Raw genomic sequence first — 15,836 nt, 5'->3', positions numbered from 1 at the left:
TTTATTATTTTGAAACATGAACGAAAATAATATATGACTTAAATTATGAATAAAAAAATACTATGAGAAAATATAATGGGTGAAAAAAAATTTACGAAAATGGGGGGCGCTGTCTAACATATTGCCACAGGCGCATTAATACCTATAGATACGGCTCTGGAAAGAAATTGGTATTTTATTTATTGGAAAAAATATTTTATATATTTTTTTTGAGAAAGTGGATTATTTTACTCCAGATTTTCTCGGAGGTCCAAAAGCATCTTTTCGTTGTTTTATTGTTACAATCCTAGAAATCCTTACTTATGAATGCGGTACCTAACGAAAGTATGTACTACCATATATAGCCCTATAAAACTCTTCTTTCTTCTGCAGCAGCTGAAAAATAACAACAAATTAAAAAAAGAATTCGAATGAGCCAAATGTGAATCAGACATTAATTGTTAATAGCAAAATTGAAAACAATACCGCATTGAACCAAATTCATTGATACTTTTGCGAATTGCGAAAATCAAAACTATAAAAAATGTATAAAATATCTTTTTGTTCTATTGTGAGGAGATACTGATAGATATGCCTCAATATCTACTTCAATTTCATATTATTTTGCCCCCCTAAACGCGACGCCTGAGTACCCCTTGCACCCTAGCGGTTCTGTAATCCATCAGTTATTAAATTTATATTGGAATTTATTTGTTGATGTAATCACCAATACCTGATTTTACATAATTCCAAATTTAAAAATTCCCATTATCTGTACAATTAATCATCTAATTCCCATATGCAATGAATATCGTAATGCAGAAAAGCATGGAGAAATTAAAAATCAAGTACCTATTAATGAAAATAATACGTGTAGTTGCCTATAGCAATGAACCTTCCCTACAAATTGTTGGTGCAATATTGATCTAACAAATTGTCATGACAACAGTTTAATTTTTGTGAAATTAGTTTTCATTTTCACTTATTGCTGATGTCATTCGCTTCATTATGTCATCTTCATCAAAAGCAGATAAACAAAGATTATATGTAGAGCTGCAGAATGCTATAGAACAGGACAAACTTTATTGGATTCGAAATGATGCCAAGATAAAAGCTGCTGTGACTAGCAAGTCATATGATGAATTTAGGTGAGTACTTTCTGAAGATAATACCAATGGTTAAATGAACTGATGAAAATAAAAATTCGAGCAGTGGTTCAATGAAAAATGGGATAATTTGAAAATTTTTGTATATGTACTTATATTATAATAATAATGATCTTATTGTTTGTTTCTATGTTTTCTATTCTGACTCTCCTAGGCCACTTTTTTTATAACAACATGTAATGAATAAGATTTATAATCGATAAATGTAGTAGCACTTAATTCACAGAAATACCATGAGTTAAACCTAGGTTAATTGTTTATACACATGAAAAAATGTGCTTTTCGGGCGTAAAAAATTTAAGAATTCAAAATCTACGGTTTGAAGGAATGTCTTTCTTAAAAGGAGATATTTTGATATACCATTTTCAATTAATACACTGTAGAATATGAAATCACTACTAATATAACATAATATTTAATTATTTCCTTTATCTCGCATATAATATCTCAACACATTGAAAAAACTATCATATAATACCTACATATTATCTGAACCGGGGTTATTTCAATGAATCCCTATTCAGTAACATAATAATGTCACTTTTCATTACGAAAAATATACAAGGTGTTCCTAAATTGGTAGTGCAAACAAAAACAAGAGATTCCTCGGATAATTTCAAAAAGAAAAAGGTTCTATAAACATGGGCCCGCGAAATCTCTGCGTTTGCTAGATACAGGGTGTTAAAGTTACACTCCACAAGATATTTAAACTGAAATTTAGCATAGATATTCTAATTTAGAGTTTATGTCATGTGATATGCCAATTGCAAATCTACAGGGTGGATTTTTTTCTAGATCAGTGCCCACTTTTTTCTCGAGAACTGTTTGGTGGACCAGTAGTTCAAAAAATGTGAAAAGAAAGTTTGATCTAGTACTGAAGTTTTCGGTTTATTGTAGTTTTATCGTATCTGCTACCGATTTCGAGACAAAATTCTTTCGAAAAACTAAGAATCTGAATTATCAAATTCGGTTAGTAAACTGTGATAAATAAATAAATTATTAGTTTTGGTGCGTATTGTCTCGATCTATAGCAATGATTAATGAATAAACTGGTGAAATAATCACGAAAAAGGAGGATTACAAGAAACACCCCGCATCTCGAAAACAAAGCGTAAGCGGGTTCATATTTATAGGGAATTTTTTTCTCAAAAATAACCACGAAATATCTGATTTTTGATGACACGTCCAATTTAGGAACATCCTGTATACACATCAGTGGTCTAGTTTGAGAGGCGGAAAAAATATGTTGGAGAATAGAAAAATAATATGAATTTGCTTAATGACCTATAGTTCATTAGGCATAGTTCTCGAATATATTCGAGAAATGCTTCGTTTACAGAGTACAGAGCGTTCAATTTTTACTAAAAAATATGAAATTCATTAATTTCTGCCAAGCAGCCTGAGATTTCCGAATGAAACCCATTTTCAGTATGGTAGCAAGTTTTGTGATTGAAACTTTTTTTTTATTATACCAGTGGCGTCTGTACTAGCACCGACTGAATATTTTTGAGGAAAAATGACAATGCTTCTCTTGAAAATAAATATCAATTTCTAATTCCTCATTCAATTTGTTAGAAAAAAGCTCTTTTTCATTTTTGGTCCATTAAATACCATTTTTGAGTAAAGAGTGAAAATTAAAAAAAAAAAATTCAATAATGAACCCAAATTGATCAATTAATGCTCTTGTGGCCACCGAAATATTGGGTAGTTTTTTTTGCGATATTCCTCTTGAATTTTTCATATTTAGTTCTGATTACGTGATGAACATGAAATTTTGCACGAAGCTTGAAATTGTTATTTTACATTTTTATCTCGGTCGAATCTGCAGTTTTGAAATTAACAGGAAAATAAAATTTCAAACGGCTTCATTTACAAAACCTCTTGTCGGATTTCTGAGTTAACCGCGTCATTTGGAATCCGAATCTACCCTGAGAATTTCATCATGGGTCTTTCGTTCGTAAGTTATCGGACTGGACAGAATTGAATTTAACCACGGATTAGTCACCGGTGATTGGAACGTAATCGTTCGAGACCATTCCCGGTTCAAAATTCTAAAACTGCGATCGGTTCGGAGACGAACGCTGAAAAAACACTGTAAATACAGGATGGTTCATCAAACATATGGACAATCGAAAAAATTGATAAACACCTAATTAAATTAAATTTTTTTGAAATTTTATTCAGTGTGTTGTCTTAATATTCAGGTTTGACTAGATTTATTGAGTATTAAAATCGCATGCGAAAGTTCGAGAAATACCTTGCCCCATTTTGTTTTTTCTCCTTTATTTGAATATATTATCAAATTCAGGGAATTTTGATATAGAGAGTTTATTTTTTGGGTTAAATGTTATTTATCAATTTTTTTTAGGACGAACCTGAAAAATATCAGTCTCTGTCTGTATGAAATAGTTATTGTTAATAAACGTACCAAATATCATGCAAATATACAGGGTGGTTCGAAAGTAATGGGTAATTAAAGAAATAGACAAGATCAATAAAACACTAGCTCTGTATCTTAATTATAAAGAGATATATACCCTTAAAATATAGATTATTCTGACTCATCTCAGTGTCCTATATCTACCCTTGGCTTCCGCCAATTTACCAATGAATCATCCCGTATAAAGAATAACCATATAAAATTTTGTGCAAAATATCGTGTTGATAGCGTCTTAAGGCCCCTCCGCCGCAGGAAATAATTTTCTCCATTTCAGTATCGTAATGAGTTCATTACAGTACTAAAAACAGTGCTCTAATGAACTCATTACAGCATTGTTTTCAGTTATATTTTTCCTTTTTTGGTTGTCTAAATCAACTTCCGATCCTATCAAATTTCAACACACATCAATTATTATTTTTATTATTAAACATAGATTAACGTTTAGGCAATGCCTATAAACTCACATAATTTTTTTTTAAAGAGAAAAAGGTATAAATGTCATTATATGTAATACAATTTGGATATAGTGGAATGATTTGCAACATTATTCGCAATTTCTTTTGAATCTGGTGGTGTTAAATCGATTTCGTCAGAAATATTTCACGAATTTAATGCGTAATTATAAATTATTTCAAAATTCGAAACGTATGATTCAAATAAAGTGATCTGTCAATTTTCGTAACAGTCACACCAATTGCCAAGATACAATACAAAATACACTGGGATGTATAATCTGAAATTTTCATTGAATCTCGTCTAATATTCGTTGCAGAAGGCAATTCCAAATTCACTCATACGTTCGAAAACTCGCTCCTTCATCGCTCGTCTTTGAATTTCGCATTCGTATTGGAATAGGAGCCCATTCTGCAACTTGTTTAAGAATATACTATTCTACACTAAATATATGAATACAAATGAAAATATTGTGCAAAAACTATTGAAAAATTTTTGTTTCATATTATGTATTTGATTTGATATTCCAAGAATGGGAAAAGATTACCACAATTTTCGAAAAAAAAATAGGATTTTATACCTATTTTACATTTTCAAGTCGACAATTAGCTACGTGCTTCCCTGGGATGGGGAATACAATACCCATAGAGAAAGTTTGTCTATGGGAATACAATTGTGGGTATTATATGTCCCTAATGGATATTCTTTATTATTTATAACCCAGCATCATTTAGTGATCCTGTCTTCTGTCGGCAACTTATTCCTGGTTGTTACTTAGAAAAAATTTCTTGGGGGTTGTTTCTCAAACATAACCATAAAATTCGAATTTTATTGCCACCACCAATTAGGTAGGTGATAGTATAGTTGCACACCATAATATAAAGAATTATTATATTTCTTCGGTTGGACACGTCCTACAAATACATACTTCCTTTTGAAGCCGACAAAGTGGCCGAGGGAAATTACAAAAGATTCTGGTATTGTTATTGTTAGGTCCGAGGTTAGGTCATAAAAATATGCAATTATGCTACTCGAAAGTAGTTCTGAAACATAAAAACACCTATCTGGCTCCCAAATTTTTATTGAAAAGGAAATTTTTGGCAGAACCTTTTTTAGTTACATAAACAGAATTGAATTTTGTCATTCCTAAAATATTAAATTTAGAAATTATTGAACTAAGAGTAAATCTGAGATATTTTCATCGCTCAAATAGGCACATCTGCAGAAAATGACGAATATTATTCCGGAATTAATGTATTGTTCAATGAAGTTTTTCAGGACGATTTCGCTTTTCAAAAAATTAATGTACAGGGTGTTTTACTTTTACAAGATGTAACTAAAAATATATTCTCCCAAGCCGGACCTGCGCTATCAACAAGTCACTATAAGTGAATATTGGTCATTAACTTCGATTCATTTCTTAAAATTTTCAAGGAAATCCATAAAGGCGTTCTATCGATCAACGTATCATTCGGAAATCGGGTCTGTGTTTACTGTAATTTGAAATATACCCGATGTACCGGGTTTTTCACCATAATTTGACCCCCCCTTTAACTAATTTGTTACTAAAAGATGTACAAAAAAAGGTTTTCTACAAAAGTTTCACGAAATCGACTAGTGATTTTTAAAATTATTTCATAAAACGAAATATATACACAGTGGGAAACATATTGATTGACAGCAACTTATTTTTTTCAAATGGAACACCCTGTATATTTTTCTATATTTGACTAGCTCTTTGTCCCCTGATACCGAATATATAACATATGTTTGGCCTATCTTTCTTATTCTGAGTACCACAGAGTTTCAAATTTTAAGAACCACCTGGCAAGCTAAGTTATCTGTTTTCAATTGGAAGGCTGCGATAACTCAAAATGCCCTTTTTTGAGTTATCTCGTTGGCAACGATATATAACATACGTTTGTCATTGAATAAAACTATTCATCGAATATGCACTACATAGAAGCGGAAAAATATGAAATATTTTCGCTTTATGTGGAGATTGTGGAGAACAATAAAAATGAGGAAGCTACAAGGAGAGAATATATGGAGTTGCATCCAAATGATCCCATTCCAATTCATAGTAAAAAACGTATGTCATATCGTTGCCAACGAGATAACTTAAAGAAGGGCATTTTGAGTTATCGCAGCCTTCCACTTGAAAACTGATTACTTAGCTTGCCAGGTGGTTCTTAAAATTTGAAACTCTGTGGTACTCAAAATGAAAGAGATAGGCCAAAGATATGTTATATATTCGGAATCAGGGGCCAAAGAGCTAGTCAAATATAGAAAAATATACAGGGTGTTCCATTTGAAAAAATGAAGTTGCTATCAATATGTCGCCCACTTTGTATATATTTCGTTTTGTGAAATCATTTTAAAAAACACTAGTCGATTTCATGAAACTTTTGTAGAAAACATTTTTTTGTACCTCTTTTATTAACAAAGTTAAAGGGGGGGTCAAATTATAGTGAAAAACCCGGTACTCGATATTCAATGGTACTTTAAATATTGATACGAAATTACGAAGTGTGTTAAAACCCCCGAATAATAACTCATTATGATAGAATCTGAAAAAGATTGAGATATTTTGGAAACGCAATATACAGGGTGTTTTCAACCTGCACAATTGGTCTGAAATTATCACAATACAGAGCCTGTTTTTAAAAAAAACTTGGAAATTAAAAAAAAACTTGGAATTATTGAATATATCCATTTATATAAATAAAAATAAAATAAATATTGTACTACACTGACAATTTCAGTAATATTGAATAAGCATTACCAAAGTTAGCAATTAAAATAGAATCAGCCGAATCAGACAAATCACCCAGTACCTAGAGTTGTCAGATATAATAGGTAGATATACCTATTACCTCAATGAAGCAGTCAATTTACGAACATTGTAGAACGATCTGTGGCGTCAAGTTATAAAACTGAAACCCGAGTTACGTGACAAAACTTTGTCATTTTCAGCCCGATGAATGATTTATTCATTCCACGAAACACTTTCGATGGCAGATACAGATTGCCCTGGCATCTTCCAAATTAACTACAAGATTTTTGTAGCTAGTTTCACACTTGTGGGGAAATTAAAATGATGTTTAATAGTAATGGTAGATAATTATTTTTTATGTTAATTTTGTTCACAGGGAGTTGGTGGCAGCAGCCCATTTGAAAGCTCTGACAAAAGAAGATAAAGAAAGAAAACAACGTTCCTGGCAAACCTTAACGGATTATGAATAATTCATGATATTCATATATTGTCTTTCTTGATATATTATTTCATAAACAACATGACTTAAATCTTTTTTTATATTTCAATACCTATATTCTGAAAATAGTGATCAGATAATTTAAACGTAAGATACATTTCATTCCTACATTTCTTAGCAATCAAACTGAGTTATTCTTCTTATTACAAAGATTTAAGAGGCTTGAAACGAAAAATGTATGGATTCGACAAAATAAAGGAGAAAATTACACAGATATCCGGAGATTTCTGTTCAAAATCTGGCAACACGTGTTTGACATTTAGATTTTGGGGAATAGTTATTTGTTTTACACGGCAGCAAAGTAGTAGATTGACTGCCGCGGCTGATAGTTCAGATAAGAATTCAGCCAATGGCAATCTAAATTGCAAGTAGAATTGACTGAAATAACAAAAAAGACAGGTTTCAATTTGAAAATCTTAAGTTTTGATGAATTTGAGTTGTGCAAGTTGATGATCTTCTGATATACACCCGCCTGTATATTTTTGTTCTGAACCGCAAACAGTCTTACCTATTTTGTCTCACTAGGTTTAATAATATTCAAATCAAAACTTTTCATGAAAATAACCAAACCCTTTGGTGATGCGTTTGAAAAAATTTATAGTTTCTTTCATTTTACCAACCGAGTTTCTAACACTTTGAACATTTGTGGTTTTTGAAACAGACAAATTCAAAGCGTGGTTGTGCATGGTGCTTTGAAAGCATATTTCAATGTCTTTTTTTAAGCTTCGGTACTGCAACATTTAATTGTCCCAACATAACATTACACCCTTCCGTGCCAATACCTATACAGTTTGCAAAATCAAAAAAATTCAAGGTTTATATTATCGTATTTGCTAAAACGTTCTCTGGTGACAAAATGGGATCTATACATATAATCATATCACACTGTAAAAAGCATATAAAGTCCCCTTGAATATTATTACTATCAACATTCAACGCTAATATACTGGACGAAAAAAGTCATTTGATTAGTAGGTATATATGTATTAGAAATACCCGCGGTTTCATCAAATATTAGTTATGCCGTAAAATTCTGCCTAACCAATTTTTTCTGTTATTTTTCCGGTAATATTTTCCCAATGGTCATAATAAGTTCGTTTTGAATATTTATACTAATATAAGTGAATCTTGAAGTGGCGGTCATTAAATATATGGTTTTTTAAAATTGGATCCTCTTTGTCCCGAAATTCCAATAAATGTGACGATACGCAGACCAGAGTCTGGTCTGGTCACCAGATACTAAAGGCCACTTAGACACTATACGATATTTATGGGGTTCTGGACGAAAAGATGTAAATATCGATTTCGGGAAAGTTGATACTTATTATGGTTACAGGCGATAAGAAGATAACTTATTAGGTGTTAGAAATTAATTGAGCGAAGAGCAATCAGAGAGGTGAAGACCGAACGTGCCAATTATCGTAAACACTTTTCCATTGCATAAAATATTTGTTGTTCACTATACACGTTGTGCAAATTTTTTTCAGGTTTTTGATATTCATAGGATGGGTAAAGACAACAACATTTTTACATTTGTATCTCGAAAACAAATCGTTTCCTGACCCATGTTATAGAACTTTATTTCTTAAAATGATCCGAAAAATCTCTCATTTTCGTTTGTACTTCCAATTTAGGAACACCATGTCAATTCAAAACTTATGCCCATACAAATAAATTTCAATTTGAATGAAACACATTAAATTGTAAAACACAGCACAAACAATTTTTCAATGCGAATAACACAGTTCAGTTCTTTGATAACTGCAGTATTGAAATTTTGTGACGAAAATTATACAAAAAACCGAAAACAACAGGTATTTTTTTATACCTGTATACCGATGACGAATGCAAAAATCATAATGGCAACACAGTGGGTGATGCCTACAAAGCGGTTACAGATAAAGGAAAATAATAAACCTCGGACATAGACGTGCCCGTAGTGAAATAAAAGTAATCATCTTGAAAGCGATAATTAACTCATATACCGTAAAAAGTTCGATTTTTTGCTGGCGTGTCGATTTTAAAGAGAAATAAGTAAGTATTGGTTCATTTTATGGAAGAATTTTCGTTTTTCGTCTTTGAGAGAAATCTAAAATTTCATATTTTAGAAATCTTGGGGAATCCCCAGTACCCCCATTTCTACGCCCTTGCTATGAGAAATTTTTTTTTCTTGGAATGATCCGAAAAATATGTAATTTTCGTTTGTACTTCCAATTTAGGAACATTCTGTATATGCCTAGTGCGTATCATCGTACCATCTCTATTGATGAGGACTGTGGTAACTGCATTGGCTTTGGAGCTTGAAATGGTTATTCTATATACAGAGTGTCCCGAAACTTAATTTGGTGCCAAATTGAAACAGAAGATTCGTTTTGAAAAATAAATAAGACTGTCCTAATACTTATTTTCTCCAATAACATTCTTTGCAGAGATACAGGATGTTGAATATGAAAAATCAAAAGTAATTTTCCTTCATATAACTTCCACATCAGTTTCCAAAATTTTGTGATTAAATTTAAAAGAATGTTTGCGTTCAATGAGAGCTCTATTTCGAAAAAAAATCACATTTTCAATTAACACTAGTGGCGTACAAGAAAGGAATCATGCTACCTTTTCCCCCTATTTTTCACGCCACAAATTATGCATTTTTTGCATACCTCATTCAATTTTGAGTGAAAAATGTATACCTGTTTGTACGCCACTGGTTTCGACCGAAAATGTGATTTTTTTCGAATAAAATACCTTTTGAACACATTCTTTCAAATTTAATAAATTAAATAATAAATAATTTAATTAAGAATTACTTCTAATTTTTGCCTATTCAAGACCCTGTATCTCTGCAAAGAACATTTGAGAAATTAATATTAGAAAAGTTCTATTTATTTTTCAAGGAGAATGCTTCGTTTCAATTTGGCACCATAGTTTCGGGACATCCTGTATATAGGATGAACTCAATCTGATAGGATCTTTAATCTCGGAGATATTCAGTAATTTTTTTCAATCTCTTTTATGAATTTTCTATAGTTCTGATGTGAACTAAGAAAAGGGCCGACGGGAAGTCGAGAAGTTTTTGAACACTGGTTTATTCATACGCCATTTAAACCATTGAAAACCACAAAAGTGAAATTCTATTAAATGATGCATTTTTTTTTAAATAACATTTTTCTATACATACATATCATATAAAAGGGATCCTACTTTTGTATTTATCTATGATACATATATAGAAAAATGTTATTCCTAAAAAATTTTTCATCAATTTACAGAAATTAACAATTCATGAAAAAAGGGGCTATTCATAAAGTAACTAATTTTCACAACAAATAAGATTCTTTGTGTGAAAGAATAGGCTTTGCTTTTAGACATTTTCATTTTATTTCTCACTTATACATTTATCAAAACAGATGTAAAAAACTTCAAAGAATACACATGAAACAAAGAATCTAGAGAATCAACAAAATTAATATTCTGAACAAAATAAAAATTAGTATCATTCCATAACTTTTTTATAAAAATTTCAAATCATAATTTCAACATATATTAGAATACTATAGTCACTGATGTTAAAATATTAAAAATATATAAACCCTATAATAATCCAATATTAACCCCATTTTTTAAGTTTAAAAATTGTAATAATTCTATTATCTTACAAGGCTAAAATGCTTTGATATAAATACAAAGGAACTTCATCTAACAATACAACCTGATTTACTCATATTAAGAGATTATGAAGTTTTTTTTAATCTAAGGTTACAAAAACATATTTTTCATCTAAATTGAAATAAAATGTAATATTTTTTGCATGAAGAGAGAAAAAAGCAAATTATTGAAAGCAAAGATCCCAAACCCAAAACTATAAATTTAAAGTTGCTATATATTCAATTTCTGATATAATATCATCACTGAGTTGTTTAGACAAAATCAGAAAACAATTGATACAATAAAAATTGTAGATTGAAAGCAACCAGTTCTTCAATTAAAAGGAAAAGTAATTATGAAATACTTCCCATATCATAAAGGGAAATATTTATTTTCTTGGCTGTTGAATATTTACTTGCGGTCTGCTAGCATGTTGTACTGGAGGTTTTTCTTTATGGAAGCTCTGTACAGCTTCTGTAGGAAAATCAGCATAGCCTTTAGCAACAGCTCCTGAAATAGTTAATGTTTTTGGAGGGCTGCTGGTAATAGTTAATCCTGTAGTATCTTCGGAAAGTCCACCGGAATCTTTTCTAGTTTTATGCTGAGTAATACGCATACCTCCTGCCTTGACTGTAATAATAAGTAGGTAAATATACCTTATTAAAAAATATAATAACACCTACCTGCTGGTGGATGACCACCTTTAAGTTCACATTCATTTTTAGGGCTTGACATGATTAGTATAATTAAATATAAATTCACTGAATTGCAACAATATGGATGAATAAATATTGCCGATTATGGAATATTTATAAGTAAACAAATTACACGTAGTAAATATTTGACCTTGAAATAACCATAGAAAAATATTATCCTTTGTGTCTACTGTCAATGCTGTCCTGTTGATATTTGATCATTTAAACTACCGAGTACAGAATATTTGAATCATCAGAACAAAACATACTATAATTTGAATTTACATGTTCGTTTTATTTTGAATATAACTAGCAATTCTTGATAATATATTCGGTATATATCCTAACAAAAACTTTCTCTCTAGTATTAATCTAATACTAAATTATATTAATAAGAACTCCTAACTGAAACTAATAATTCGGTTAAGAAATAAGAGAATATATTTCTCATCAGAATTATAAAAACAGTATTGGTGCTTAATGATTATGATAGAAAATAAATATGAAATTCAGGGGTCTTATATCAGATTCCACCGCTATGCGTGACTTTATGAGTAAGGTATCACCTTAATTGTGCAAGGTGTTAAATTTATAATTCAATTTTTTGGTTACAATACAATCGAAATAAATAATATTATTTAAATGTAGAATTTTAATTTTCAGACATTACTACTAGCTTGTCCAAGTTTTCAAAAGAATGTGTTATGAGAATTACTACTAAAAATGTTTATTTCATTGTGTCTGAAGAGGAATCTGGTCCTAGACGTCCTTTGGTCTGGTGTGACTTACCAGTAAACTTTTATTTTAAAGAGTATAATGTTGTAGGTGTAAGTGAAGAATATAATGAGATATATTTAGAATTTTCAACAGGTTTGCTTTGAAGATCACTCCACTTACCGTTTTATTATTTCTGATCATTTCCAGCTCTCCTTGCTCGATCTGTATCAGTTCTGAAGCAAAATGTAAAAAATTTGAAAATTAAACTAACTAATAAAGAATTTCCCTGTCTCACCTTGGAAATGGAACTGGTAGGTAATTAAGTACACTATGGTTTATTATTATGTGAACATGTTTGAAAGGTTCCAGAGGATATTCAATCTAGACAATGTGTCCATGATATACGTGTAGAAGTAATTTCTAGAAAGCATTGGAGTAATTATGAAGAACCAAGATTCAATGATTTTCATGTAAGTTTTGAATTATTTTCTTTGCTATTTTATTTTGAAGTTTAATAAATCTATAATTCTTAGGTAACAATATCCATGCCTCCCTTGAAACATTTGAAAAACATAGTGGAAAGAATGAAAAATATTAGTCATCAATTGATAGTATCAGCAAATAAAAATGGAAGATTAATTCTACAAATAAAAACAAACACTGTAACAATATCCTCACATTTTCCAGAATTGAGCATAGAAAGTTTTGCAGGTAATGTATTATGTGATCAATCAATTGTAAATAAGGCCCAATAATCGATTTAGTCGAATTTAAATCATTGTGCATTTCATTCCTTATGTAAATAAGATGCCAAATATACCTATAGGGGGTTGGCAATTTGTTAGGATGTAATGTCAATGTGTTTGAAGAAAAGCATAAAGAATTCCAAAAGTTAAACAAGGAGCGGTAACATTTTCTCCATTCCCCTTCAACAAACATTGAAAGTCCAATTAGAAACAAGTGGAGCCTACCTTTGCCAATTTTATCTCTGATATCTGTATCATCACAAATTCTGTGGTATTATACTCGTGAAATAGTTTCATTTCCAGTTAGCCAGTTGCAATATATGAATTTTCATTCTAAAAAAATGTATACCCATGGACAAAAATTAATATTATTAAATAATTTTTAAAAGCTGACGGCGCAGAAGAAGTGGATAGGGGATTCATTTTTGGTTATCTTGATCAACAATTTACATCTGTTTGAAGTTTTGAATATTTCTAATCATTCTAAAAAAATTTGCATTAAGGTATGTAGTAAATAACAATGAGGAGACGTTGCTCCTCTGAAGAAAGAATTGAGAGGGATTTAAATTTATGTGCCTTTGTAGAAACAAAAATCCAGTTAGACATTTTTTGATGAAGCATGGGTGTGATTCTTCCCAAGAAATTTTTCCAGAAGATAGTATTAGGGGAATGGAAGTTGGTGAGATGATGAGAGTATAATCAAAGACTAAGTAGTCTGTGGTATAATATTTTAGAAAATAACGAATTGACAAAAAATATTTTGGTTCATCTATTAATGCTCATTTTCCCTTTATGAACACCACAATCCTTCAGTAGCCAAATATTAGTCTTGAGAAAATAAACATTCGAGTTTATCATTAAGGACGCAATATCCTAAAAATTAAAGATATGAAATGATTTTTTGGAAAATAATGTTATAGAACCTTTTTCAATTGATGGCAACTTAAGTCAGAAAAATATTATACCAGCTATATGGAACTTTAATAGCGATTAAGAAGAAATTTCAGCAGGATTAATGCCCTGCTCACATTGCATGTCTTTGTGCTGCAGCACTCTAATTTCTTGACAAACTGACATTACGAACTGCACAGTTAGACATATTTTATTTTGAATGAACATGAGTGTAAATCCTATAAATTGAAAACTACCCAAGACATTATCTCAAACATCCAGTCCTAGAATTGCGTTCTTGGAGACCACAGAACGGTATATGGGTATATAGGTATATGTGATCTCCAAGGGCGTAATTGGCGCATGAATAATCGAGCACATAAAATCTGTTAATTTCAAATCGGTGCTTCCCTCATATTTTTTTGATATTCTGCTGGAATTGTTTATGGTTCTGATGATGCTTTCAGGTTGAAATTTTGGGTGTAATAAGGTTCAATAATTTCAAGCTCTGTTTGAAATTTCCTGTGGATAGATTATTTGTCATAAACACCTAAAATTTCAACCTATCAGATCCGTAATCAAGAAAATACTCAGGTTTTTCTTTTCCAATATTCTTTTCGCATGGAGCCCGAAATTGTTATTTTATATCTACTCTCAAGATTTCAATGAGTTGGTTTTGGGTAATTTATTTTCGAAATTCTTGAATTTTACTTGATTTTGGTGATGCGATCAACGTGAAATTTTGGTTGAAGTTTGAAATTCATCTGAAATATTTCATTTCATTCGAATCTGTAGTCTGGAAATGATCAGAAACACAAAATTTCTAAAGCCCATATTTATGGAAATCCTTTTGGATTTTGCCTATTAATAAACTAACATTCGGTATTCGAGAACTAAACCTACCCTTCAAGTTTATATGGTTTTTCCGTTGAAGAATAATCATGTTTCAGTCAGACGGACGGGCACAATCGAAGTTGTCATCAGTTGACGAACCTTAACGTTTGAGACAATTCCTGGCTCAAAATTCTAAAATTACAGACATTGTTACGAAGTTATAGAGAGATATGTTCAGATAAAGTGCACTCAAAATCTTGTTGATATAAATACATATACTCATTATAAAATTATCCCACATGGAAGTACTCAGGATTTTTTCTCTTTCAGTTGGGCTCAACTCTAACATGGATGATATCAACACAATAAATGAAGATGGAGAACTGCAAGTCGTCAGCTCAACAATTGATATAAAAAAATTTCTAATGTTTCTCACAGGAATGCAGTTGAATAACTGTAAAGCACTTTGTAGCATAGTTCATGAAAGAATGGTAAAACTGTATATGGAACAACCTGGAGCTATGAAATTGCAGATATTTCTCACTGAACTGAATGATTGAATAAAAACATCTTTATTTTCAATATTTCTTATAACATAAAACCTTCCAGTTTTAATTTAAACTTCATTGATTATTTTAGAATCTTTGAAAATTAGCTACTAGTCTTGGCTGCTAGTTCACGCTAGTGGTAAAATTGATATGAAGTATAGATATTCAATTGTGGTGGTATATTTGAAATTTATCAATAATTAGTCATCAATGAGTGGAACCTTATCATTTCAGAATTTTTCTGGCTAAAAATTCGAAAATTACAGGTAACTGGTACTTCTAACAGGCACAAGTTGTAAGTTTCTGAGAGGTCTTGTTTAGGCCAAGGAGTATCGGAATAAAAAATTGCAATAAAATGGTAGTGATCTGTTCCGTGAACAACCCTATACATTTTACGAAATCAAAGAGTTAATTCATCAATTATAGTGATAATAGGTGAAGGTTCCAGTG

The 15,836-nt window shown here is 30.9% G+C and overlaps 3 protein-coding genes across 6 annotated transcripts; 2 read left to right on the top strand and 1 right to left on the bottom strand.

The window, feature by feature from the left end:
• Nucleotides 1-932: 932 nt before the first annotated feature.
• On the top strand, nt 933-7,344 carry LOC123684592. The gene is made up of 2 exons (XM_045623907.1): nt 933-1,127; nt 7,191-7,344. The coding sequence occupies exons 1-2, from the start codon at nt 988-990 to the stop codon at nt 7,282-7,284; spliced, it is 234 nt and encodes a 77-aa protein (XP_045479863.1). The 5' UTR covers nt 933-987; the 3' UTR covers nt 7,285-7,344.
• Nucleotides 7,345-10,669: 3,325 nt separating this feature from the next.
• Nucleotides 10,670-11,810, bottom strand: LOC123684587 (death-associated protein 1). Its single transcript, XM_045623903.1, has 2 exons — nt 11,639-11,810; nt 10,670-11,585 (listed from the first exon to the last, which is right to left on the bottom strand). The coding sequence occupies exons 1-2, from the start codon at nt 11,688-11,690 to the stop codon at nt 11,344-11,346; spliced, it is 294 nt and encodes a 97-aa protein (XP_045479859.1). The 5' UTR covers nt 11,691-11,810; the 3' UTR covers nt 10,670-11,343.
• Nucleotides 11,811-11,893: 83 nt separating this feature from the next.
• On the top strand, nt 11,894-15,420 carry LOC123684565 (checkpoint protein HUS1). Of its 4 annotated transcripts, none has more exons than XM_045623876.1 (6): nt 11,894-11,984; nt 12,314-12,520; nt 12,575-12,678; nt 12,730-12,837; nt 12,901-13,078; nt 15,169-15,420. In XM_045623876.1, exons 2-6 carry the CDS (start codon nt 12,355-12,357, stop codon nt 15,396-15,398), a joined length of 786 nt encoding a protein of 261 aa, XP_045479832.1. In that variant the 5' UTR covers nt 11,894-11,984; nt 12,314-12,354; the 3' UTR covers nt 15,399-15,420. The 4 variants fall into 4 exon arrangements, with proteins under 4 accessions (XP_045479832.1, XP_045479818.1, XP_045479821.1 ...); XM_045623862.1 differs by having other exon boundaries at nt 11,911-12,204; XM_045623865.1 differs by having other exon boundaries at nt 11,934-12,209.
• Nucleotides 15,421-15,836: the final 416 nt, after the last annotated feature.

The sequence above is a fragment of the Harmonia axyridis genome, chromosome 1 (assembly GCF_914767665.1).
Source record: "Harmonia axyridis chromosome 1, icHarAxyr1.1, whole genome shotgun sequence".
NCBI classification, from domain to species: Eukaryota; Metazoa; Arthropoda; class Insecta; order Coleoptera; family Coccinellidae; genus Harmonia; species Harmonia axyridis.
Note: the sequence above shows the minus strand (reverse complement) of the source record. Positions and strands in the feature narration are given on the sequence as shown.

Bases quoted from the DNA above. Each gene is read 5' to 3' on its own strand.
- LOC123684565 (XM_045623862.1), top strand. From the start codon at position 12,153: ATGAAATTCAGGGGTCTTATATCAGATTCCACCGCTATGCGTGACTTT. The intron at 12,679-12,729 runs GTAGGTAATTAA...CATGTTTGAAAG, and splicing joins TCACCTTGGAAATGGAACTG to GTTCCAGAGGATATTCAATC. The intron at 12,838-12,900 runs GTAAGTTTTGAA...TATAATTCTTAG, and splicing joins CAAGATTCAATGATTTTCAT to GTAACAATATCCATGCCTCC.
- LOC123684592 (XM_045623907.1), top strand. From the start codon at position 988: ATGTCATCTTCATCAAAAGCAGATAAACAAAGATTATATGTAGAGCTG. The intron at 1,128-7,190 runs GTGAGTACTTTC...TTTTGTTCACAG, and splicing joins AAGTCATATGATGAATTTAG to GGAGTTGGTGGCAGCAGCCC.
- LOC123684587 (XM_045623903.1), bottom strand. From the start codon at position 11,690: ATGTCAAGCCCTAAAAATGAATGTGAACTTAAAGGTGGTCATCCACCA. The intron at 11,586-11,638 runs GTAGGTGTTATT...TTATTATTACAG, and splicing joins AGGTGGTCATCCACCAGCAG to TCAAGGCAGGAGGTATGCGT.